At 46.2% G+C, this 24,530-nt stretch overlaps 3 protein-coding genes across 17 annotated transcripts in view; 1 reads left to right on the top strand and 2 right to left on the bottom strand.

Annotated features, from left to right (window-relative positions):
- ADAM17 (ADAM metallopeptidase domain 17) overlaps positions 1–2,994 on the top strand; it is a 47,335-nt gene extending 44,341 nt beyond the window's left edge. For all 4 annotated transcript variants that reach the window (XM_057741207.1, XM_057741208.1, XM_057741209.1 and 1 more), the window contains 2 exons: positions 736–786; positions 1,303–2,994. In XM_057741207.1, the coding sequence (XP_057597190.1) occupies positions 736–786; positions 1,303–1,653 (402 nt within the window). In that variant the 3' untranslated portion in view covers positions 1,654–2,994. The remainder of the gene's footprint in view (positions 1–735; positions 787–1,302) is intronic.
- Positions 2,995–3,086: 92 nt separating this feature from the next.
- IAH1 (isoamyl acetate hydrolyzing esterase 1 (putative)) lies at positions 3,087–15,097 on the bottom strand. Of its 9 annotated transcripts, none has more exons than XM_057742787.1 (6): positions 14,968–15,076; positions 13,026–13,078; positions 9,002–9,150; positions 6,632–6,793; positions 4,647–4,768; positions 3,087–3,493 (listed from the first exon to the last, which is right to left on the bottom strand). In XM_057742787.1, exons 1-6 carry the CDS (start codon positions 15,046–15,048, stop codon positions 3,311–3,313), a joined length of 750 nt encoding a protein of 249 aa, XP_057598770.1. In that variant the 5' UTR covers positions 15,049–15,076; the 3' UTR covers positions 3,087–3,310. The 9 variants fall into 9 exon arrangements, with proteins under 9 accessions (XP_057598770.1, XP_057598767.1, XP_057598769.1 ...); XM_057742784.1 differs by having other exon boundaries at positions 6,632–6,904; positions 14,968–15,075; XM_057742786.1 differs by lacking the exon at positions 14,968–15,076 and adding an exon at positions 14,589–14,944.
- Positions 15,098–17,321: 2,224 nt separating this feature from the next.
- CPSF3 (cleavage and polyadenylation specific factor 3) overlaps positions 17,322–24,530 on the bottom strand; it is a 34,157-nt gene continuing 26,948 nt past the window's right edge. For 2 of the 4 annotated variants that reach the window (XM_057742117.1, XM_057742118.1), the window contains 3 exons: positions 21,520–21,589; positions 19,989–20,085; positions 17,324–17,851 (listed from right to left, as the gene is read on the bottom strand). In XM_057742117.1, coding sequence (XP_057598100.1) covers positions 17,750–17,851; positions 19,989–20,085; positions 21,520–21,589 — 269 coding nt within the window. In that variant the 3' untranslated portion in view covers positions 17,324–17,749. Of the gene's footprint in view, positions 17,852–19,988; positions 20,086–21,519; positions 21,590–24,530 lie in introns of all 4 variants that reach the window. The other 2 variants (XM_057742116.1, XM_057742115.1) reach the window with 2 other exon arrangements.

Consider the following 24,530-nt stretch of genomic DNA (forward strand, 5'->3'; position numbering starts at 1 on the left):
AGGTGGGCGACAGTGCCGTCCACTGTGGTTGCTTTTACTTGAGAGTCAAACCTGCTTTGTTTACAGTGAAAGTTACGGCTGTGTGAGCAGAGCTGCCGATGGGAGGGTGGGCAGTGGCTTGTTGGTAACTACAGAGGACGTTCAGGGTGGCCAGACTGGAAGCCAGGCCTTGCCCATCATCACCTGCTACGCGTCAGCCTCCGGCAGGGGCGGAGGGCGGAACCACGTGTCCAGCCTTCTGTAGAGTGTGATGTCGGGACGCGAGGCCCAGTTCCTCCACGAGTTCAGGCCACAGAAACTCTGGACACGGCTGAGGAGAGTAATGAGGCTGTGGTGGGCTGGGGCACTTCGAGGCCAGTGCCAAGCAAGGCCGCGGGCATAGCCCCCTCAGCCTCCCCGAGCTGCCCTCACAGCCACGCCTCTGCGCCCTGAGCACGGATGCAGGTGCCCTGGTTGTTCCTGTCTGGGGCGGGGGGCGCGGTCGCTCAGAAAAATAGCACTTAAACCTTGCCTGTTTCCTTACTTTATGCCAAAAAAATATATTTCCTTCAAGCGCAAACACTTGTGGCAGAACCCTTAAGGCGTCAGTGGGAAATTCATTCTCATCTGCTGGACCTGCTCCCACTCTGCAAGCCAAGCTCTAAGTTAGTTCTCCACGTGACGCTGGGAGGGGCTTGTGGGGAGGAGCGCGGAGCTGACCTGCTTGGAGGAATGACCCCGCTCTTCTCTTTCCAGGACAAGAAACTGGATAAGCAGTTTGAGTCTCTCTCTCTGTTCCACCCCAGTGTAAGTACCTCACACGAGGAGCTTTCGGTCGTGCTGTGAGGCCTGCTAAGCAGAGACCTTCACTGGCCTCCCCAGCAAGAGCCGCCGGCCTTTCCAGCTGTGCCTTCTTTGGCTGGAAAGTCCTGTGGTAGCAGGAAGGATTTAGGTTGGATGTTAAGGTAAACTCTCGTGACAGTGACTGAACTTTTGTTAGTCGCTTGGATGGAGAGAGGAACTGAGGAGCGCTGCTCTGCCCTCCCCACGACCCTGAGTGGTTAGTGGTTAGCTGTGCAGCACGGGCTTAGTGTAACACTTGGGGAGCTTTTCCCATCTAGGGATCTCGACAGGGTTGTTTCTTATGAGTCTCTTTTGGGTCTTCAAACGGTGGTTTGTCAGGACACTTGAAAGCTAACGGCTTGAATCGCTTCTCTGGTGCTTTCGTCAGTGCGGGGGTAGGGGCGCCGATGGGTGCAGCCATCTGGTGGGTGCGGTTGGGGCTGTGGGACCCCAAGGTTCATCATCTCCATGTCTTTCCAGAATGTTGAGATGCTAAGCAGCATGGACTCGGCATCGGTGCGTATCATCAAGCCCTTTCCTGCGCCCCAGACCCCAGGCCGTCTGCAGCCTGCCCCCGCCATGCCCCCCGCACCGTCAGTGCCCGTGGCCCCGAAACTGGACCACCAGCGGATGGACACCATCCAGGAGGACCCCAGCACAGACTCACACGCCGACGAGGACGGCTTCGAGAAGGACCCCTTCCCCAATAGCAGCACAGCCGCCAAGTCGTTCGAGGATCTCACAGACCATCCGGTCACCAGAAGTGAAAAGGCCTCGTCCTTTAAGCTGCAGCGTCAGAACCGCGTTGACAGCAAGGAAACCGAGTGCTAGTTCAGGGCCGAGTTCCGAGCTCTCTGACTTCGCGTGCAGAATATTTTCACAGATTCGACCTCAAATCACTGCATATTTTTTTTGAAGATTTGGGAGAAATAAGAAAGTGACTTCATAGCAGATGCTGGCCATGTGTTTGGACTCCCTTCGCATACGTGATACTTGTGTGGTCAGGCCCTTTTCCTTTTGGAGAGGTAAGGTGAATCTAACTTATTTTGAGGCTTTCAGGTTTTAATTTTTTTGATCTTTAAAATATCCTTCAACCTGTGGTGCAAAAGCAAACTACAGCTGGATTAGGTTATGAATATTTACATTTTTGTAAATTAACTTTTTATATTGAGAACAGCACTGATGAGGGAGGTGATAAATTTCTTCATACACTGTAATGACCGGTGAACACAAGGAGGCATTTAGCAGTCTCTTGGGAGGATAACTGGAACCCAGAATAGATTTTTTTGCCTTCAAGACCAAGGGAGATAAAGCCAATTTATCTCCAAAATGTGGGTTCTGTTTCTAGGTATTACCTAGAACTTGCAGCAGCAGAAGGGAATTACACTTCTAAATTTAGGAATAAGTTGAGTTAATGTTTCTTAACTCTAAATTGTTAGAACTCTTAATTTCTAGAATTAAAACAATCTAGCTTATAATGAGGGTTACAAATTATAGCCAAATGAATCCACAGAATCCTGCCAATTGTTTTAGGACCTAATTAGTCAGGCAGTTTTTCTGTGTCAACTGTCACCAAAACAGTCACCATTCGGAAAACCTGAACTACTTCAGAATAAGAGTATGGTCACCCCTTCTCAAACACTAGTGGCCAAGAGGATACATGAGATGTTCTTGCCCAAAGAACAGGGTGTGATGTGCTGGCCTGGGGCTTTCTCCCCACACAGTTGATTCCTAAAAACCTTGGTACTGACCCACATTACGTCCTGCTCTAGCGCTTCAGTGCAGCCTCCAGTTACTGTGTGAAGGGTGAAAACCATCAGGTTGAACCTGATTTCCTTTTAAAAGCTTTTTTTCCTTGCTAAGTACTGAAATGTGCTCACCAGCAAACATGTTTTACCTGAGATAACTTGTAAGCTTTGAGAGCAATCAACCAAACCTGTGACAAATCATCTTTTTTTCTAAGGACGTTTGTTACGCAGATACCTGTTACACTAATACTTGAACTTGTACCTTGTGGTATTTGCTGACTTAACTAGTCATAATATTCTTATATTGTAGTTAACACTCTTGCAATCTGATATAAGGTGAGTGGGGTGTGTGGATGTATGTATGAGAGTGAAATGGTTCCCAGCTGAATGTGAGAAAACCATTTTTTAAATAAAATTGTGACTTTTTAAAAAACAAGTCTTTACCCTTTTTCCATTTTTAAAATGCACAGGCTGCTCAAGGTGTGTGTTGTAGCTGTGGCACTGAGGACACCTGCGTCAACCAATAAACATTACCAAACACCATGTGCCTACAGGCACGGAGCTGTCCTGAAAACTAATGCTTTTATTAATCTTGGTGGCAGACGTTAGTGATTTTTGTTCCAGGGTCATGAGCAAAGGTTTAAACTTGAGACAAAAATCTCCGACCACTTGTCTTGGGGTCTTTGTGCACTGGCGACTTCTCGTTCTGTAGATTAACAGCTGGACTGGGTCTTCTGTGACTAGTGGTCCCCGTCTCCCAGGAGACTCAGTTCTGGTTTTGCCTCTGCTATGTCTCGCCAGTAAGGGAGCAGCAAAGGCAGGGAAGAGACTTTCTTCTCTATCAAAGGCCAAAGATGGGAGAACAAGAACTCATTTCCCTTTGGTGATAAATGTAGTCCATCTGACAAATAGGAAGAAAAGTCCTGTAAAGGGAAGAAAACTCAGTTACAGGTGTGGCTGGTCTCCCGGCTGTGGCCCCAGCCAGCAAGTCCTGGCCTCTGGTGCTGCGTTCGCTCCTCAATTGCTCCCCCGCCCTCTGTGGAGGTGCAGACTGTCTGCATGTGACACAGAGCGTCACACAACCTCACACCATTAATAGGCGCCCGAGCTGAAATGGCCTTCCAGGTCAGCAGGTGGAAGAAGAGGACCAATAAGTGAACACAGCCCATCAAAGCAATCAACAAAATGAAACCTTCATTAAGAGCTCAAGAGCCCAGTGTGTCAAACTGTTTTTGATTTAGTCCAAGTATTACATTGGGAGGCACCAACTGACAGGCACCGTATTAGGTGAAGAATTTGTACCATCCAGCCAAGAGTGGGGACTTTCTAAGAGCCACTAGCCCAGCAGTTTGCAGTTTCCTTTTTTCCTAGCAGCATTACCTTTTCTAAACCATCTCAGCGGAAGCTTAACCCAGACAAAAACACAGCTCTGGGTGCTGCCTCCCTCAGCGCTCATGGGCTGAGCCTGCTCCTGCCCTGGGAATGCACAGGCAGGTCTCGTCTGGTCAGGTTCCAGAGGAGACTGGGACACAGCGTTCACGTCTGCGGTGGGGTTGCTAGGTCCCATGTAAGCGTGCATTCAGTGGTGTAGAAAGCTGTCACACAGTCTTCCCCAGTGGCTGTGCCATCGTGTATGTGTAAGTGGGCTTTCTGGCTTTCAAACAATTAGAACTACATCCCTCAAAATATGAATTTTAGCTAATACTATATTCTAAAATTTATTGTTCTGCCTCTTTTAACTCCCCTGCCTCCATGTTATAAAACGTGGCCTGGATGTTCTTACAGATGGACCATTCACCGCTCATTCCTCCCACTACACGCCGCCTCCCCCTAAAGGGGTCCCGGGGCACCTTGCTGACTGCTGGATGTGGGGGAGGAGCCAGGCTGGGGGAGGAGCCGGGGCTGCAGCCGTCCTGGACCCTCTCCAGTCCCTCCCCTCCATCCACACCATCCCAGCTTTTTCATTCCAGTTGGTGACAAGGACAGCTATCTTAGGGCTGTTCCAGGCAGACGTGCACAGCTGGGTCACTTCTGTGTGACCCACTCACCCGGAGAGGACTGAGCACGCCACTGTACCTGACTGTCCTTCTGCATCAGGGTCCACAGGTCAAGGGCATCAATCCCACAGTCCTGGGCTACTTGTAAACAGGCCCTGGCATATTCACCAACAACCAAGTTCAGGCGATTTAACTTGCAACCTATTGAGAAGAGAGAACCATTGTGCAACCGATAAACCCAAGTGCTGGTCTTTGTGCAAATTCTACTACCTGGAGGGTTTCTCAGTTCAAGTACACAGGCATGTGCTTACGGACCCAAAGTGGGCCAGCCACGGGGCTTGGGGGGGACACAAGGTCAGGCCTTGCAGGTCACTAGTGTGCTGCTCTCCCCAGCACAGGACCAAGGACGATGGGATGAGGGGCCATGGAGGGCGCTGAGAGGACACTGAACAGAGGCAGGGAAGGCCGGGGTAGCTGAGTGGCTCGGCTAGAGTGCAGGCCAGAGGTGAATGGAGTGGGGCTGGTGGCCGGTAAGGGGTGCACTGGGCAGGATTGCTGGACCCCTGAATTGTTATACGTAATGAGAAGCCACTGCTGTATAGTGGAAAAGTCGCTTATAGACTTTGAACCAGAGAAAGCGAGAGCTGCAAGGGACCATGGAGGTCAGTCAGGCCAGCCTGGGGGTCAGCAACCTTTCTCTACCAAGGGCTGGACAGCAGGCACAGAGGCTTGCGGGCAACTACTTGGCCTTGGCGTTACAGCTCAAAAGCAACCACGGACAAATATGTAAACCACGGGCCTGGCTGTTGTGCAGTAAAACTACTTGTTGTAGCCGATGGGGCAGTTAACCCATCCCCAGTGCAGTGCAGGGATTCTCAAACTCAGGTACCGCAGGACTGCCTGGGGGACACACTGGCCTGCACCCCTGGAGTTCTGCTTCCATAGGTCTGGGATGAGTCCAAGAATCTGCACTTCTGCCATGTTCCCAGGTGACGCTGATCTGCTAATCTTGGACCTCGGGAGAACCACGCATGGTCCGAAGGGTTGTAAGCCTGGCTAAGACTAGAGTAGTACAGCAGGACACATCACACACGCACCTCTGCAAGCGAAACAGTCTCACAAGACATGCCTGCTGCATTCTAGATACCGATTTTTCTGTTCTGTGTTGTAACTCGCCTTCACGATCCACGCGTGGGTTGTGACCTGCAGTGTGAGAAGCACTGAGCTCCGGCTGCACATCTCTGCCCAGCCAGGCTCTTACTACCTCACAAGCGATCCCTGACACAGGGCAGAGCCCTATGATGACCGAAAGTTGCCTCTGGTGAGGCCCACCGCGGTCTCCCCTTTGCCCTCGGGTGCTAACAGCAGGGCGTTTCGTCCTTTTTCCGTGACAGCACCCTTCAAGTACCTAACGACAGCTGGCCCAGCTCCCTCACTAGCCCAACAAGCGGGAACTGGCTTCCCGGCATTTCTGTATCCTGAGCACCTGGCCAGGTCCTGGCATAGCACGTAAAGGTGCAGAGATGGATAGTCTGTGGGGACAAAATGGGAGGCAGAACCCTGGCGCTGGTGAGCCTAGGCGCTGCCTCCGATCATCGATCACAAGTGATGCTGGCCTCGCCCCTGCACTTGAGCACCTCGGTGCCAGTGAGCCTGCAGAGCAGCCTCTGATCTGGGGGTGAGAGGTCCCACTGCGGAAGGCAGGCGAGCAGGCGAGGCAGCGGAGAAAGGGCCACCTGCGGGCGGACGTGGGCAAGAAGCCACCCCAGAAGTGGCCGTCAGTGTCAAAGCCCCAGGAGGCGGGGGGCCGCCGTTCATCTGGCTGCTCAGCACGCCCCTCAGTGGCCTCGTGGGCGCCCTGGAGTCGGGCACCCACGGCGGCGGCAAATACCAGGCCCGACGCCTGTACAGCCAGAACCCTTTTCCGCATCAAGGCACGGCAGGATGGAGCGCCACTGTAACCTCTGCTGACAGAAAGCAGACAGGTAGAAATTTGCAGCCCCCGAAGCAGCCGAGGCCCCCAGGCTGGAGGCTGGGTCCTGTGGGTCTGGAGCCCGTGCTCACCTTGCCTGAGGCACTCCTGCTCCCACGCGGCCTCGCAGAGCGGGGGCGGCGTGATGAGGACCAGCCTGCCCTCGGGCACGCCCACCGACCGCAGGTAGCCCACCATGCTCCTCAGGTTGGCGACGTACTCCTCCAGGGGGATGTGCTGCTTGGGGTTCTCGTCTGTTCGGGAGGAACGTGGACGTTTCAGCCACATGCAGGTTTGCTGTGGGCGGTGACGAGGTCGATGCATATTCACAAACGGGCGTAACTCGTGACGCCGCGGGGGAACCGCTTAGCACCAAAGGCAGAAAGAGAAGGCGGAAGAGTTCAAGTGCACGGGCCTCTGTAAAGCGGACTCCAAAGGCTCTGGCTCGGGGCCTCGTAAGGCCTCTGGTCTTTCCTCCTTTTCTGGTCATGTGGTTATCCCTGGATTAGCCTGAATTTGTAAAGACGTTTAAGACCTGGGCTATGGAGTGCGCCGGCTTTGTCACTGGCCAGCCACGTGCCCTTGGACAAATGATCAACCTTTCTGTACCTCCGTTTCCTCGCTGGTAAAAAGAGGATGACAGTAGGGTCTACCTCATAGGGTTGCGGTGGAAATTACATCAGCCAAGTGTGTAAGGCACTTAGAGCAAGGTGCCTGCCGGGAAGGACGTTCTCCATAAACTAAGCAACAGCTGTCATCGCTGCAAAGGATTCCTTCTAGACGGGCTCACACAGGGCTCACTGCAGGCCACTTTCCTAAATTATACGTATGTGTGGTTTGCAAAAGTAAAAGCACTCGTGATCTTATCACCCAGAAAACCACTGCTGGCACTTGATCATATTCTTTCCAGTCTTTTCCATGGAGATATGCGTACTTCAAAAAAAAAAAGAGGGGTCACACTGGAGATAAGCGATCTCATTGTGCTTTTTTACCTACCATTATGAGCATTGCTGTGTCCACAAACAGTCCTCAAAACCACGGTGTTTAGTTACAGGGTGACCACAATTGATGCTCCTATTTCCTCACTCTGCAGCATTCTGATTTTTTGCTATTACAAATAACAGTGCATAGGAATCTTTGCACATATACTGGCTGCCTCACTTACTAGGTATTTCCTTAGGCTGGGTTTCTAGACGAGGGAAGTCTCTAGGGAAGCTTTATTTCAAGTTTCCCACCAGTACAGTAAGAGTGCCCGTCTTACACACTTGTCAGCTGTAAGTAATACTGGTTAAAACCACTGATTTGAGAGTCAAAAAACCAACATTCCTTGTTTCAACTTTCATTTTGTGGATGAAGTTTTTAACACATTTTCAAACATGTATTGGCTATTAAAATTTCTCCTGTTGCAATTATATCTGTTCCTGCCTTTGCCTGTTTTTTAAATTGGAGTTAATATTTTTCTGATTGATTTTTCTTACTGATTTCTACATTAAAGACATTAACCTTCTATCATGCTTTTGCAAATATTTTCCTTAATGTGTCATTTTTTCCCCCTAAGGTTTTTTCTGACATAGGCTACTTTATTTCATAAATCTGTTTTTTCCTTTGCAATTTTCTCCATTGTTTTTATACTTAGAAAGCGTTTTTCCTTGTCCTAAATTTGAAAGAAGTTCACCTTTTTGAAAACTTCTGTTTTTTGAGAGCGCTTACAGTCTGTACCAGCACCTGTCGTTTAATCTCACGGTGGCAGGACTTCTGGCACCACAGTCGGCAGCTGTCCCTTTGCTTCTCTCAGCCTCACCTGAGGGTCCCCACTCTGCACCTGTTAACAGCTGACCTGCGCTGCTGAGAGGGGCAGGGGGCATGGGAGAAACCTCTGGAAGCTGACAGCTCTTCTCCTTTATGTCTCCTTTACACCCAGCAGAGAGCTCTCCTTTCACAAGCAGGCAAGGAAGAGAGGCCTACACTTGGCCAGCTTTTCCTCTAGTCACGGCAGCAGTTCTTCCGAAAATACAGAGACATGTCTCCTGTTCACACCTATTTCCCTTCGCCCAGGAATCAAGCCTGTGGTGGGTCAAGGCACTGCTGCCCTCAGCTACCCTTTCCCATCAGTGTGAGTCACACTGCAAGGTGTCCAGTTTGACCTCTCTGCTGCCAACTACATCAACTAAAGAGAAAGAAACATTAGAAACTGAGCACAGCACTAATGGACTCTAAAAACATGCAAGTGCTTGAAAGTTTAGGTCTGCCAACAACCCAGGCATGTAAAAAATAAGCCAGGAATAAAATTCACTGACATTAAAGCCAGGAGAAATACACGGAAGTAAACTCGGGGAACTCACTGTAAATTTGGCAAAACTTTACCTACTGAGAAATACGTAAACAGTTGAAAAAAGTATATCAATTTAAGTTTGCTGTAACGAAGAAACAAAAATGAACTAGGAGAACAAGGACACCTTTACCTTTTAGCGCACAGTCATTGGCACCAAAGAAAATTGTAACTGCTACTGGGTTGTCCAAACTGTTCCCTTTCCTGATTAGTCTTGGGAGGATGATTTTCGCCCATCTGGTATTGTAACCTGAAAATCCACGATTCAGAACATCGCATTTTCTGAAATGGAAAAATTTTAAAGATGAACAGTGGGCAAAGAACTGTTTCTGGTCCCCTGCAGCCAACCTTTTGTGAGGGCGGGTGTACTGGGGCTTGCGATGCCCTGGTCTGTGCCACAGCTCTGCTGCGGCCCGGGTTTCACTTTCATCAGAGCAGAGCAGTTAGCGGAGCTGAAGCATGTCAGTCTCCTTCGTGGTTCCAAGATAGACGTAAATCCATCCCATTCTCGATGAGAGAGGTTAGGAACAATTACGAACAGAGGGGCTGCACAGACTAGCTGATTTATGCATGGTCAGTGGGGCCCTTTTACAGTGGCGTTTACGACAGGCAGGTATGAAAGGTAGAAAGTCACTAATAAGCTGGAACTCTACTGGGATAAGTGTACACGGTATTCCTGAGACTCTTTTTATAGATTGTTTTAAGAGGAGATTTAGGTTTATAGCAAAATTGAGCAGAAGGTACAGATTTCCATATGCCCCCCTCCCCATCTACACCACCCACCAGTGGCTGCATTTGTTACAGGCGATGAACTACACTGACATCATCATCACCCAATGGTTCTCTTTCAGTCGTTTTAGTAAATATATATTAGCTGTGTTTCCATTTAAACCAGTTCGTTAACAGGCATTTTATTCCTTCTTAAAAATATATATGATTTGATTCACAGTGCTGTGTGGAATACTGAGAAACAAACCACGGAAGCTGAGCTGGCTGCCTGGGTCAGTGTCCCAGCTCCAACGCTGAGTAGCTGTGACCTTGGGTAGGTTTGTAGATGTTTCAAGTTTTCCATTAAAATTTTTTTCTTTTCCTAATGAATCTCAAAGTTCAATTTGTGATTAGCAAATTGATGTGGTTAATTTTGGTGTACAGTTCAAATTCCTACACAGAATCAACGAAGCAGAGAAGCCAGGGCACCCATGCATAACCGCAGGCCAAAGGCCAAGCGCCAGATGCCAGAGCGCAGCAGGAGGGGACTGTCTCAATGCCACTTTGAAAGCTCTCAGCATTTATAAGTCTTGGGAGCAACAACAAAAATCCAGCCACATCGATTTCTAAGTGTGAGTCTTGTGTTTTTTAGTGCATAATGATTACAAAAAGCTGACTAGCCATTTTAAAGCCTCTACTTCCAATACTTTAAAATGGAACACTCTAGAATTTTGACATGTCTGTCTTACATCTAACCAATGGTAAAGTCACTGCAGCACTTAAAAAACAAGAGGCAGAACAGCCCCCTCCCCGAGCTCGTGTGGTGTGGCAGTGACAGGGCAGGGTCTGCAGGCACAGCAGTCAGGGCCTGGATCTCGCTGTCCCTGGCTGGCAAGGAGGCCCGGGCCACTGTACTTCTCCCAGCCTCAGTCTCCCCAGCTGTGAGAGATGAACACAAGTACCTAACCTGCTAGGTTATGTGAAGACTTAAAGTAATGTTGTGTATGTACAAGGAGCTCAATAAATGCCAGCCATTACAGAGTTTTAAAATATATATCATTATTTTAAGGCTGTGAACCAGGAAATAAATGCTAGTGAGGCCCATGGTTGAAACTGTTAGAAAGGGGAAGAACACCTGAATTTCTTTGGGTTGAATAACGTAATCAGTAGTGCCCAAGCTATTCAAAGGGATAAAGAAACTGGAAAATTAAGAAATGTTTTTACATGGCTTCTTGGCTAATAACAGATATTTAAGTTCAGAGGTTAAAAAGAGTGAGGAAAATATATCAATAAATTTCAAAAGCATTTAGGTGGATTTCAGAATTGGTTAAAATGCTTTTGCACTGAGTATACAAAGATCTTAAAGCTGAAACTCAGGATGTCACTACGGGACACAGTTACATATTTTAAACTTATTGCTATTCAGTAGGCAGTTCAGAAGGGCAGTTACAGTAGGTAACGCTTAAGAACTTTCAAACTCACAAGTCAGGTCAAATTAAAACAATCACATCAGTTCTGGGCCTGGCACATGGCTGAAGGCGACATGTGGAGCCAGGGTCTGCAAAAACTTCACCCAAGTGTTAACATGGCTAAAGACCGAACGTGTCCACACAAAGGGCAGCTGTTGGTGTGGGACAGAAAGAAGCGTCCGTTCTGGCATAAAAGGAAGGGTAGGCATGAACCATCCTGTCCCCGCAGTGAAGCAGGCGGGGCCCTGAGCTTGCGACACCGCCCTGCCCGCCCTCCTGGTTTATCTCCGGGCCCTGCCTGTTGGAAGAAGGTGGACTCAGCGCGCCCACGTTGAGGAACCCACTCTGCCTCGGTTCTAGCTTTTGTTCCACTGTGGCATTCTGGTTCATAACAGGCTCTCGTGGGCCCGGCTGAGGTGTGAGCCCAGGAGAGGGGAGGCAGTCTCCATGCCCAGAGCCGGAGGAGGGGGCACTCACCCAGGTGAGGCCGCTCAGTTCTGCGCTTTCTGTCACAAGATGCTTTTAAAAAGTGACATAAATAAAGCTCAACAGACCACACATTGTCTACAACTTCATCTTTTCTTATAATCACCCTCAATTCTGAAAAATAACTAGCTTCTAATAACATGATCTAGCAATCACAGCTGTAAACCATCAATTCTGACAAGATTTTAGTACTAAAATGTACTATTTACGAAACATTTATGTATTGGTGAAACATCTGAAATGCCTAGTGTTTTTCAGACCTATCTTCTGTTTAATCAAAAAAGGTTAATGGACTAATTAAACAGGTACTGAATTATTGAAAACAGCAGCTAATGTTTACTGAGCACGTCCCTTGAGCCAGGCACTCGACTGAGCGTCCACAGTAGCGCAGGGGAGCTTGTCATCCCCAGGGGTGGAGGAGCGTGGGCACTGGGGCCAGGCCGCCTGACCCCTCCTAGCTGTGTGACCTTGTTATCTACCTCTCCCCACCTTATTTTTCTCAGCTATAAAATGGGCAGGAGGATAAATCACTATATTGTAGTTGTAAAGATTAAATGAGACAATAAACATCAAGTATTTTAAAGTCTCTGGCATTTGGAAAGCATTCAATAAAAGTTAGCTCTTGGAACCCTACCTGTACCCCATTTTACGGGAGAGAAAACTGAGGACTGAAACAATACTTTCGTGCTTTTAGATGAAGTCAACTTAAACACAGGAAGCTGGAAGGTCACTTTTTTCATTTCTAGTTTACGGGATAAAAATGAAGGAGAAATGAAGACATTTTAGAAAACATTTCACACTTAGAAATAACTTTAAATATATCTTCTTGGCGTGTTAATTGCATTGATTAAGAAACTTATTAAGTAATGTAAGTTGGCAGTGCCTCCAGCTTACTGTGTCTTCTGATGGAGAAGACAAAACTGCTCATCGGTTTATCAACACCCCAAACACAAATGCCAATGCCTACTGTTTTTAATACGGAAAATATTTCCAAATATTTATATTTTAACCTCTTGAACTGGACTGTTTCCCTTTTAATGATTTCCTTAGCATATGCTTAAATTGATTTTGGCAAATGGAATGTGAAAATCATCACTATTTCTGATATATTTTATAAAACACAATTTAGGGGGGAATCCCTGTCCAAAAAGGAATCCAATTTTGGTTTTAGGGCATATTTTGTATTCTTTCAACTGAATTCCTTGCTAATTATTTAAATCATATCCACGATAACTGAAAAAGAACTTGTCTTGTTTAGATAGTGAATAGACGTATTTTTTGGATCCAAGCCCCTAATATATTTCTCACAGCTTTTAGGGCTTGGTTTCACGGGGTTGTAACTGAACCTGAGTGCTGACTTCTCCCCCAGCCTGTATACACGCACGAGGAGAGCCCCGCAAAGAGCAGCAAAGGCGGAACTTACTGTTTGAAACTGAAATTCACTCTCTTCTCCATCAACAAACACTCAAGCATCAGTCTAGAAACTATTCTCACCTGACCAGCTTGTCAGCCAGGGATGCGCCCCATCCACCCTGCTGGAAAGAAAACTGAAGAAAAAAAACCCGTTACTACTTATCGATGTATAATCAGGAATTCTGCTCAGCAATTCCCCTCTTTTTTCTCTTTGCACTCCCTGACCTCTCAGCCTTCACCATTTTCTTTGCTCTGAGGTCATTCTAGGGATTACTACAGCTACACCTCAGCAACACTCTGGAAGTAAGGGATGGTTTTCTTCCCTGTCTATCGGATTTGAGCCAGTCAGCTGCACTTTACTGAGACCTATACGACAGTCATTGTTACCTAGAAAAGCTACTTAAATCTAGGTACAAGGGAGAAAATCAACTGTATGTTCAGTTAGGAAGTGAAATCCACACTATACTAACTCTCCACAGTTGAAAGAATAAGGAAATTAATTACAGAACTCAGGTTGAATATTTTTTGATACACAGTCCCATGGAATTTGGAAAGTCCTTACTGCCCTAAATGCCTAAAAATAATGTTACCAATTACTGGCATATACACAGAAAACTGGTTTAGGAAGTCATGTCTGAATGTGAGAAAAACAATAAAACGCAAAGCAAAATAAAAAACACCACGGGAGGGTAATTTTAAAAATGTACTCCCTCCCTGAAGTAAGAACATCTACTTTTCCTTTAATGAGAGTTGATGTAATCTTGGGTTAAAAGATGACCTGGGACCTTTTGCTGTAGTGCTCGCCCCTGGACTTAACGCTCCTCCAGCAACGAAATACAAAGAAACTATAAGGGACTAAAAATAACTGCATCCATGCTCAGGTGGGGCAAATTATGGACCAGATACAAAGACCAAAAACCCAACTGCCACTTCTGAAGCGTGGGGAACAAAAGCAGGGTGTCAGGAGCAGAAGCAGGGTACTGCCCATGTCCCCCCGCACTCAACACCGCCAGAGGGGTGGGCGAACCACGTAAGCCACCCCTCCAGCCTGACCCCTGGACACACCCCACCCTCACCCCATATAAGGAACAACCTTGCACCCCCACCCCCCGAACTCGGGGAGTGAGCAAGGGAACCTGTTACTTGTTTTCAGGCTCTCCTGCAGTTGCGGGAGCCCCAATGCACCCTTGCCTGAATTCTTGACTGGTCCCTTACTAATTTCTATAGATTAAGGAGGCTAAGAACCCTGGCTGGTTACAGCTGGAGGCATCTCATTCAAGATCAACCTGTTCCAATCAGAGGAAGCGCACAGGTAAACCGGTTTTGAGTGTTTTCTGCACGGAATGGAGGGTACAAAACTGCAGGAAGTGCTTGAGACGCCACCGCGGTCCGTGCAGGAGACCCCTCCCCACCCCCACCCCAGCTCCGCATGGGACACAAAGCACTGTTCCTGCTGTGAGCGAATTTAAAGTACCGTTCAGGGAAAAGGACAAAGGCCACTGATCAGGAAGACACCAGGATGAAAACAACGTGCCAGGTCTTCCTAAAATCCCTACGAAAAATGACACAGAAAGCAAAGCACAGCCAACCCCGGCCTCGGCACTCCCAGCGCGGGTCCCTACACTTCCCCGCACTTCGTCTCACCTGCGGAACAGGCTCCCCGAGGCTGAACGGAACGCGTGCCCAGCACTGCGAAGCCGCGCCGCCTCCTGCACGCGTCCCTCCCCCTGAAGCCACCAGCATCCAGAAGTGAACCGCCGCCAGGGGGTCCCGAAGGGGCCCTGGGGGCGGCGGGGGCACGGCGCCGCGAGGTCGCTGCCGGCCTCGGGCGCGCCCGGCCTCGGGGCAGCATCTGCAGGGGGCAGCGGGGCGCGGCCGGCAGAAAGGCGCGGCGCGCGGAGAGCAGGCCCCGGAGTGACCGGAGAGGCCCGGCCCCCCGAGGGCGCGGCCGGGACGCCCAAGAGACCGGCCCACGTGGAGCCGGGCCGGGTTCCGCGGGATGCACGGGGCCGAGCGGCGGTACCTGCGTGATCGAGTCTCCGAAGAGCAACACCCGAGGCCAGACCAGAGCGCTGCCGCACGCCACTGCCTCGCACAGCGCCATCACGCCTGCGGCCGGGAGGCGGGGCCACGCCGGACATCCGGGAGGGGCGACTGGCGGAGAGGCGGGGCCAGGCCGGATATCCGGGCGGGGCGAGCTGCCGGGAGGCGGGGCGGGGATGCGCGGCGCCTGCGCAGTCCGACGCCTGTCCGAGCCGGTCTTCGCCGGGTGGTGTTCTTCCCGGGTCCGCCCTTAGGGGCACCGCGAGCAGGGGTCCTTCGGCGACTAGCCGGTCACTTTTAAGACGTGCAATAGCTGCTGCTTCTTGGAAAGCTCATATTTGTCCATTTACAAAAGCGCGGCCTCCTGCATCCAGTCGCTTTTTGTTCGTTTATCCGAATCGTTAGATGCGGGGCGCCCACCGCACCCGGGGAGAGACGAGGCGAGGCTGCCCCCACCCGCCCCCTGGCCAGTGTCTCTGGCCAGTTCCCCGGGGGAAACCAACCCCGAAAGGAGAGCGATTTGGCGCCGCCATCGGATCCGACATCATCCACCCCGCGAAGGTGGGCTCAGGTGTCTGAGCAAACGGCCGTCGTGTGAAAAACGAACGAACGGTCGGAAGTGCTTCCAAGGGATTCATTCATCACACACCATCTCTTAAACAAAGCTTACATAACCATTCATCCAGCGTTTTGACTTCCCTTAAAGAGCTTCTGACATTTGCTGAAGACAGTAAGGTAGACTAACCAGGAAGGACGACTAGAGTGGGGTTTCGCAGTAGGGGAGAGAGATTAGGCTAAACGCTGAATACAAAGGAAAGTGGGGATTTACAGCCAAGGAGCATGGTGAGGGGGTCAGGTGAATGCAAAACGACTAATAGGTAGTGTAGATCTTTGCTAAACTGCCCTAACAGGGTCCTTGCAGAAGGCAGGGCAGGGTGATAACAGGGTGAGGAATTGGAGCAGCTATCTGGGGGATTAGACCAAGACTGTGGGATTTTTGCTAAACCAGCTCAGCGGGATTCTGGCTAAAACTGGGCCAAAGGGACCAAGTACAGAACCCAAGGGGGGGCTTAGAAGAGAGAGGAGCCTGGCTCAGATTTGCTCAAAGGAGAGTCCTTATCATCTCAGCCACACAAGTGTGACAGCTGTGATAAAAGCAAGCCAGAAGGATGTCTTGAAACAACTTTGCTTAAGGTGAAAACCAGAAGAGCAAGGGGAGCAGTGCGTGTCAGAAACGCTGACGTTTCCGTGGCTTGGACATGGGGTTGTTGGGGGGAGAATGGCTGGAGCTGGAGAGGCAGGTAGGGTGACCCAGAGCAGGGCCCTGTCTCCAGACTGGGAGTTGCTGGCTGCAACTAGAATCAGCAGGGAGCTTTAAAAATGTGCTGATAAAGGACCATCACTCCAGACCAACTAACACACTTCTGATGGTAGGAGGCGGGCATCGGTACATTTTTAATACTCCCCAGGTGATTCCAATGTGGGGCCGGGGTGAGAATCCCTGTTAGACCAAGTTAAGGTGTTTGGACTTCACCCTAATTACAGTAAAGGATTTTCAGTTGGGGAGGCTTGAGGGCAGATCTGTTATTCTAGAAATCAGCTATAGGGAGAGGAGAAGGGAGGCTGTGGCAGGAACCAGAGGGGAAAAGCAGACTTGGATTCAGAGATAAGACAAGGGCTGACTCAAGAGGAACTTAGAATCCTTAACTGAAATCAGTTACCTCAGGGAGAGGGACTAGGAGAAAGGACTTGCCCTTTATGCTGTGTGAAACCTGTGTTGTAAAGATATAAGTGTTTTTTGTAACTTAAAAATGTTTTAAAATCTATCATAACAAAATCTTTTTTTTCTTTTTTATGGAATGCATTTTTCTTCCCAGCTCCATTCCTTCCATATCATAACTAAATCTTATATGACATTTATAAAAGGTGACCCTTAGACCTTTGGTTTGGGCCAAAGACAAAGTAGGGTATCTTATAGAAATAAATGTATTTAATTTCAAGTAAAAACTCAGATTCAGGCACCGAAGTCTGCCACCAAAGCACAGGGAAGGACTAAACAGTGCCAGTAGAAGTTAGTGACTATGGCTGACCGGTGGCTTTAGCCTGACAGGGAGCATAACAGCTCTTCACTGGGCTGTTGGCTGGGGAGCTTGCTCCTGCCTGTACTTGAGGAAAATGGATTAATGATTAATTCATACATAAAACAATTCAACACAGGAATAACCCTTGAACTTAAGTTTTAAAAATTATATTTTGAATATCTCTGAATTGAATGTGGATATTATACAAAGAAAATATTATCGACTCTTGAAAGTCCTAATATTACAAACATAAATTAAGGAATTTGGCAAGAAATTGGGAGGGAAGAAACAGAGAAAGGGCTTAATACTTTAAGTGATAATCTCTAGTTATTAATTCAAATTCAGAACATGGATATGAAAATTCAAACCAGGAAGCATTCCCTTCCTGAAAACGGACAAGACATTCTAATTCAGCTGCTATGAGCAGATCTTAAAGGTTTCAGTGGGAGTTGCATATGTCCCTAGAAGCAGAATCAGTAATGTAGGTTTATTTAGCAGTGCTAGAATAATGGGCAAATTAGTTGGTCATTTAGCAGCATTCAGGGTGTTGGAATGAAGGCCGTTTGCCGTCAAAAGTAAATGGGCTACCCCGGAGAAATTAATGTATTTTATTTTAAGTAGCAGAAGTAGAGTCAAGCAAAGCATTACAAAAAGTTTTAACATCTACGGAGACCTAGGTTATCAGTGAACTGGCGTGAGGGCCTCATACAGTCTCTGCGCGGCCAGTTCCACCATTTCTCGGAGGGACTCGTCATCTTCACTTCCTTCTTCACATTCTACAGTCTGAAAGTGAGAGCACAAACGTGCGTGTCAACTGAAGTGTCTAGAATTCTAATATGGAAGATAAACGAATGCTCTGTAAAAACAATCATTTCCCGTAGGGGTGGGGGCTTGATTATCAAGAGCCAGAATCCCTGCACTGCATACGTGTGGGCCTGCACCTGGATGCAGAGAGGTTCCTGACAGCTCGACGACTTTGCTAGAAATCAACTTTGGAAAAAAAAGACAATAAAGGGAAAGTCAAGTGAACTATATTTACTTCCAAGCCCATGTTTGGATCCAGTAAATAATACTCCAAGGAATTCAGTCTGTGCAACACAAATTACTTAGCAAGCAATGGACGTGGTCATCTACTCAACATCTGGTATTTAATTTATTTAGATTCACTAATCATCTCCCAGTTACTCCTTAACTACAAAACACTATACTGTTTAACAAAAATTTTATTACACGATAAATATCCCTCATGTAAGAATTTAGGAAAGAAAATAAAATACCCTTCATTCTATGACCTAATGATAATTACTGTTAATATTTCAGTGCATAACCTTCTAGACTTCTGGCTATACATGTATTTCTTTAAAACAAAAACAGGGTAATTTATCGTATATACTGTCTTGTAACTCCCCCCCCCCAACTCAATAATGTAGATGGACAACTTTGCACATTAGTAAGTCATCCCTAATGGCTGTATACATAGTATTCCATGTGTAAGGGTGCACCACGCACACTGTTTATTCAGTTATTTTACTTATTAGATCCTACTCTTGGAAATGTAGGCCTCTTGCAGTTTTGCTATGTTATAGTCAATGCTAAAATAGACATCCTGTATCTATATCTTTGCTTACTTGCCTAATTATTTTCTTTGGTTAAATCCAGCAAGTGGAATTGTGGATAAACGTATTTACTTTTTTAAGGCTTTTGACGCAGATCACCAAACCTCCCTGCAGAAAGAACACACCACCTAACTTACAACCACCTCCCTGTCTCAAGCAGCACTTGAAAATAATTGTTTCCCTCTTCTTTCACCCTCACTGGGTCATAACTCTTTTTAATCTGTGCCAATTTAAGCACAGAAACAAGTGATAGTTCATACTTTAAATTCATATTTCCTTTAATTAGTGATTCTGATCTGAACATTTGTTCCATATGTTTATTTTTTTTTAATATTTTTTGTTTTTGTCTAATTTATTTTTATTTATTGGCTGCGTTGGGTCTTTCTTGCTGCGCATGGGCTTTTCTGTAGTTGCAGAGAGCAGGGGCTACTCTTCATTGCAGTGCACAGGCTTCTCTTGCTGCGGAGCACGGGCTCTAGGCGCATGGGCTTCAGTAGTTGTGGCTCATGGGCTCTAGAGCGCAGGCTCAGTCGTTGTGGTGCACGGGCTTAGTTGTTCTGCGGCACGTGGGATCTTCCCGGAATAGGGATTGAACCCGTATCCCCTGCACTGGCAGGTGGATGCTTAACCACCGAGCCACCGGGGACGCCCCCACATATTTATCGGCTCTCGATATTTCTTCTCTAGTGAATTACTTGTTTATGTTCTTAGCTTATTTTTCTATCGAGGTAAAATAAATCTAGTGTTTTCTCAAAACATCTATATAGTCAAAGGATACACAAAAAAATCCCAAACATGTTATTTGTTTAGAACTGCTCTAATCTTCAGAAACAACTCCACAAGGAAGAGATTCATTTATGCTTGTGAAATAATTATGAAAGATCTGCTGGGTGTGGTGTGTGTGGGCCCCACACTTTCAAATTCTATTGTTTGGAAAAGCCACTTGGACCCTGCTGCAAACAGAAGAGCAGCTTCTCTGAAAAGCCTGGAAGCAACTGGATGCCAAACTAGAGAAATGCTGAGGTGGATGAAGGCATATCATGGAAATGGAGAACAACGGAGTCACAGAGACAAGGGAGATGTGTGCTATGCAGCACCATGGAGAAACACTTAGGACAAAATGAGAAATAAAAAGTAAGGAGGGGAGATCTGACATATGATAACGTAAACATGATCTATTAAAAAAATGTAGGAAAAAACTGGAAGGAAATGCCAAAATGCAAAAGGAAACTGCAAAATAGGTTATTTTTGCTTTCACTTTATCTCCCAAATGTCTTAACATGTAGGAACAAACAGCTACATACCCGTGTCTCCAAGTTTATGTTAGCAGTTTTTCCATCCACTGTGACACTAAGAATAGAACCATCTTTTACACTAACACAGTCTTCTCCAAATATGTCCCTTAAGATAAATAAAGATGCAGTATTAGTGGAAAAGGCTTTACAAATATGTAAAGTACAATTTTATATATTTGAGGAAAAATAATAGTTAGGCTCTAGTTCTGATGCAGAATACTTACATCTACCCCTGAGATGTATTTCTTAGTTACTTTCACATATTTTGTTAATTTTATAAGCCAGGTGGAATACACAGCTATTGTTTACTAAGAATGCTCTATTCAGCAGGCATTGTGCTAGGCACTTTATACATTATCTTAACCTATGTTAACTTTGGTAAGGAGCCCTTTTTATCCAGGAGGAAAACAAGACAGAGGTTTGCATAAAGCCCCATGGCTAGTAAGCACAGAATGGTCTGCAAATCCAGGCAGCTCTCCAGTCCTTTAAGTCAATTCCAGACACCTCCTCTGAGGTAAACTCCATATTCACTGAGCATCTTCTATGTGTCCAGTGCTGTGCTAGGTGCCAGGGATGTGGAGATCACTAAGACACAAAGCTCTTCAAGACCTCTGTCACTGAAGAGCTACAGTTTAATCATTAACTTCCTCATTCGTCCCTATCAGTTACAAAGGCATCTGCAAGTAGCAGGCTGGACACAGGCAAGAAAACGCACTCAGTGAATCTAAAAAATCGAAAGACTGGTCAGCCCTCAACAGTCAAGCAATGACAATAAGATATTAAATGGGGGAGCGGGAGAGGGATGGGACATTAATTACTGGCTCTTTCAGGCAGTTAATGTTAATATGCTTAAATACACTTGGCTGGTAACTAACCTAGTGCTAAGGAAAAATACTGTATTCTAACTACAGAAATGTATTTACCGGTTCTAAAAAATCTAAAAAATTTACTGGTTTCTTTAAACAAACCAACAACTACAGAACAAATTTAACCACAGAAATATATTCCTTTTTGGGGTATAATACATACGCTTAAGTTGTAGTTGTCCACTAAGAAACAGTTTTATATGATTATTTTATTTGAAAAAAAAAATCCTGAAATCAGGCTTAACAGAGGGAAAGACCATTTGATATCTGGCATTAAAGAAAAATATGAGTTTAAAGGTAATTCATAGTTGACAGACTTATAATCTGAGAAAAGTCTAGAAAGACATTCTTAACATGGAATTCCCATTTAAGGGGAAGTAGGTAAGTATAATAATTCTTAAAAGTGTAGAACACTAGCTTAAGATTTTAGCACTTGGCCTTGATAACAATGCTTTACTCAGCCACGCCAACCACAGAAAAGCATCCTGAGGCTGTGTGTGAAGTGAAACGTATTTCACAGGGAAGTGGCAGACCAGGCAGGTCACATGCACCCAGAACCGGCCAGAGTGTGTAGCTGGGAGGAAGCGGTTCCAACCGCTTCACTGGTAGAAACCCTGGCACCCAGACCAGTTACGTGGTCTGCCCCCAGCCCCCACCCTCTGAGCAACACTCACTGCAGCATGATCTCCAGCCTCTTGCTGTAGACGTGCATTTCTAACTTTTTAGAAACCTTCTGTACCGCGCCTGGGAAAGAAAGCAACAGAGGGTTCAACTTCCAAATTCCTGTTTAGAATAATTTCCAAATCAATAATCAGAACGTAGTTGCTGAGAAACCAAAGCGGTTAACTGTGGAACCCTTCAAGTGACAAATGTACACAGAGCATCTACCTGCTGAGGCCAACTGATATTTTCATCCCTTTATTTCATGTTCTTATTGAAGAACCGCAAGTGACATTTAAGATTACTTAAAAATTTATTTCCAGTGTTTCTCCAACTTTTCCACATTTATGAGCACAAGCAAGTGAAATGAGAACTCCAAGAGGTCTAGGGGCACATCCCTCCTCAGAGAGCTCTGAAGTTTTTGTTTTATCTAAAATATTAAGTAAATTTAGCATTCTGCTACATATAATGCATTTACAGTCATTTTAATAAAATTAATATTTAAAATCACTTGCCAGTTAGATTACTTAGCTTTTCCCCTAAAAGAAACTAACCTGACAGTTCAGGAAAATGAGCTATACTTGATCTGAAGCATGCCCAAGGAATATCACTAAGTACCTCCCAGTTTATCACCAGCAGCAAAACAGTGAATCAACTGGTAGTTTCTCAAAAAATTAAACAGAGAGTTAACATATGACCCAATAATTTTATTCCACAGACCCAAGAGAAGTGAAAATATGTCTATACAAAAACATGTACATGAAGGTTTATAGCAGGATTATTCCCCAGAGCCAAACAGTAGAAACAATGCAAATGTTCACCATCAAACGAATGGATAAACCGAATGTGGTACATCTGCACAATGGCAGACTATTTGGCCATGAAAAGGAGTGAAGTACTGATTCATGCTACGACATGGATGAACCTGGAAAACATTATGCTGAGTGAAAGAAGCCAGACGCAAGAGACTACCTATCGCAGGATTCCGTTTATATGAAATGTCCACAATAGGCAAATCCAGAGGGACGGGAGGTAGACTAGTGGTTGCCTTGAGTTGGGAGAATGGGGAGCATGGGGAATTATAGCTAAAAGATACAATGCTTCTTTCTGGAGTGATGTGAATGTTCTAAACTTGATTGCGGTGAATCTATGTGGAAAAGAGTCAAATTGTCATTTCCTCTAAATTATTCTATAGTTCAGACCATAGTCACTCTGTTTTAAATTCATGAGTTTTAACTGAATATCCAAGTAACTAAATGCCAGCCAAAAAAGCTATATAATAAAACTTTTATACTTTAATTACAATTGTTAATTCTATTAAGTGTTACGCACTTAGCTGGCGTGTTAAAAACAATCTCATAAAACACATTATTAAACAACAAACATCTAGGCTATGAAACTGTCAATTAACCTGACAGCTCAGGAAGATGAGCTATACTTTAGAAGATGAGAAACTTTCCAAAGCGTGTGTATATCTCTGCATATTCATTATTAATGTTTATAACAAACTACTCAGATACATGGGATTACACTAAATGTGCAGTCACACACTCACACACACATATCTCCCTTAGTAGGTCTGTGTGTCAAAACAGGACCCAGACATGCTGATAGGCGCAGTGTACAGAAGAATGTAAAGGAACATGAGGACATAAAAGAACACATTTTGAAAATGTATAAGCTCTCTCATGTGTCCTCAGTGAGAACGGGGACTATAAATAAATGGAAGTTGGGGCTAAACACACACGGATACAGATACAGTTGTATTTCCAGAATCTGGACCGAAGTGTCAGCAGGCTAAGGGATGAAAAGGGAGCAAATGCTATCAGAGAAGAATCAGAGTGTTTCACAGAAGGTGCTTCTAGAATAGAGCTGGCAAACTTTTTCTGTACACGGCCAGATGGTATCTTTGCGGACCAAATGGTCTCTGCTGAAACTACTCAAGCCTGCGGTGGTAGCTCAGCAGCAGCATTAGATGGTATGTAAACAAATGGGCATGGCTGTGTTTCAGTAAAACTTTATTTACAAAATCAGATGGAGGATTGGATTTGGCTCAGGGGCCACAGCTGACGACTCTGCTCTAAAATGTTAAAATATCAAGTTTGGATAGGATAAAGCCAATTAGTTTAAACAATAAATATACAGAATGAACGCCCTCAACTTTGAAGAGAGAGTATGTGCCAGTCTCTGCGATATTGCTCTTCTTAAGGAGCAAGTACTACTTATTAACCCCCTGTCACTTAGCTCCAAGGGTGACAACTTTCCATGCTGATGTATCACATACCCCTTGGGTCACCGTCTTATCTCTTTAAAATTCATCTTGTCTGTTTCCTTTCTCATGCTCCATATTTAATCCATCAGGAGATACTGCTGGCTTTACTTTCTCCAGAATCCAACTACTTTCTGCTACCTCTACCACTTCCATCCTGGCCTGAGCCTCTATCTCCCACCTGCAGGACCACAAAAGCTCTGCACTGGAACCTGTCAGCTTTCATACTTGCCCTCCTAACAGTCTTCTCTCAATAAGCACCAGAGTAACTAAAAAACCCTACAACTCACCCCATTTCACTCAGACTACAAGTGCAGAGCCTTAACGTGGCTGACAAAGCCCTACATACCTGTACCCACTACAAACCCAACCAAGCTGCCCAGACCTCACTAGAGCATCAGCTCCTACGGGGACCACATCTGTTTGCTTTGTTCACGGATGTACCCTAAGCACCTAGAATAATACCCACCAAAGAGCAGGTGCTCAATAAATACCTGTTAAATGAAAATAAGGAAGCACCTCATTACCAGGAAGAATATAAAATCCCATTCTCGATATACCACAAAGTGGGAAGAACTAGGGAGGATGAGGCAGCCAGTTAGCTTTTACAATCACCTCATGGAAAAGGCCTGTTCTGCCTTGTCAGTGGTGAACCTCTGCCGAAATGACTGGGTTGTTTTTAAGAGGACTGTTACTAAGAGACTTTATCTTTGTGTTGACCGCAACCATATTTTTACAGCACAAATGAAGACTCGG

The sequence above is a fragment of the Hippopotamus amphibius genome, chromosome 7, assembly GCF_030028045.1.
Source record: "Hippopotamus amphibius kiboko isolate mHipAmp2 chromosome 7, mHipAmp2.hap2, whole genome shotgun sequence".
Classification (NCBI taxonomy): domain Eukaryota; kingdom Metazoa; phylum Chordata; class Mammalia; order Artiodactyla; family Hippopotamidae; genus Hippopotamus; species Hippopotamus amphibius.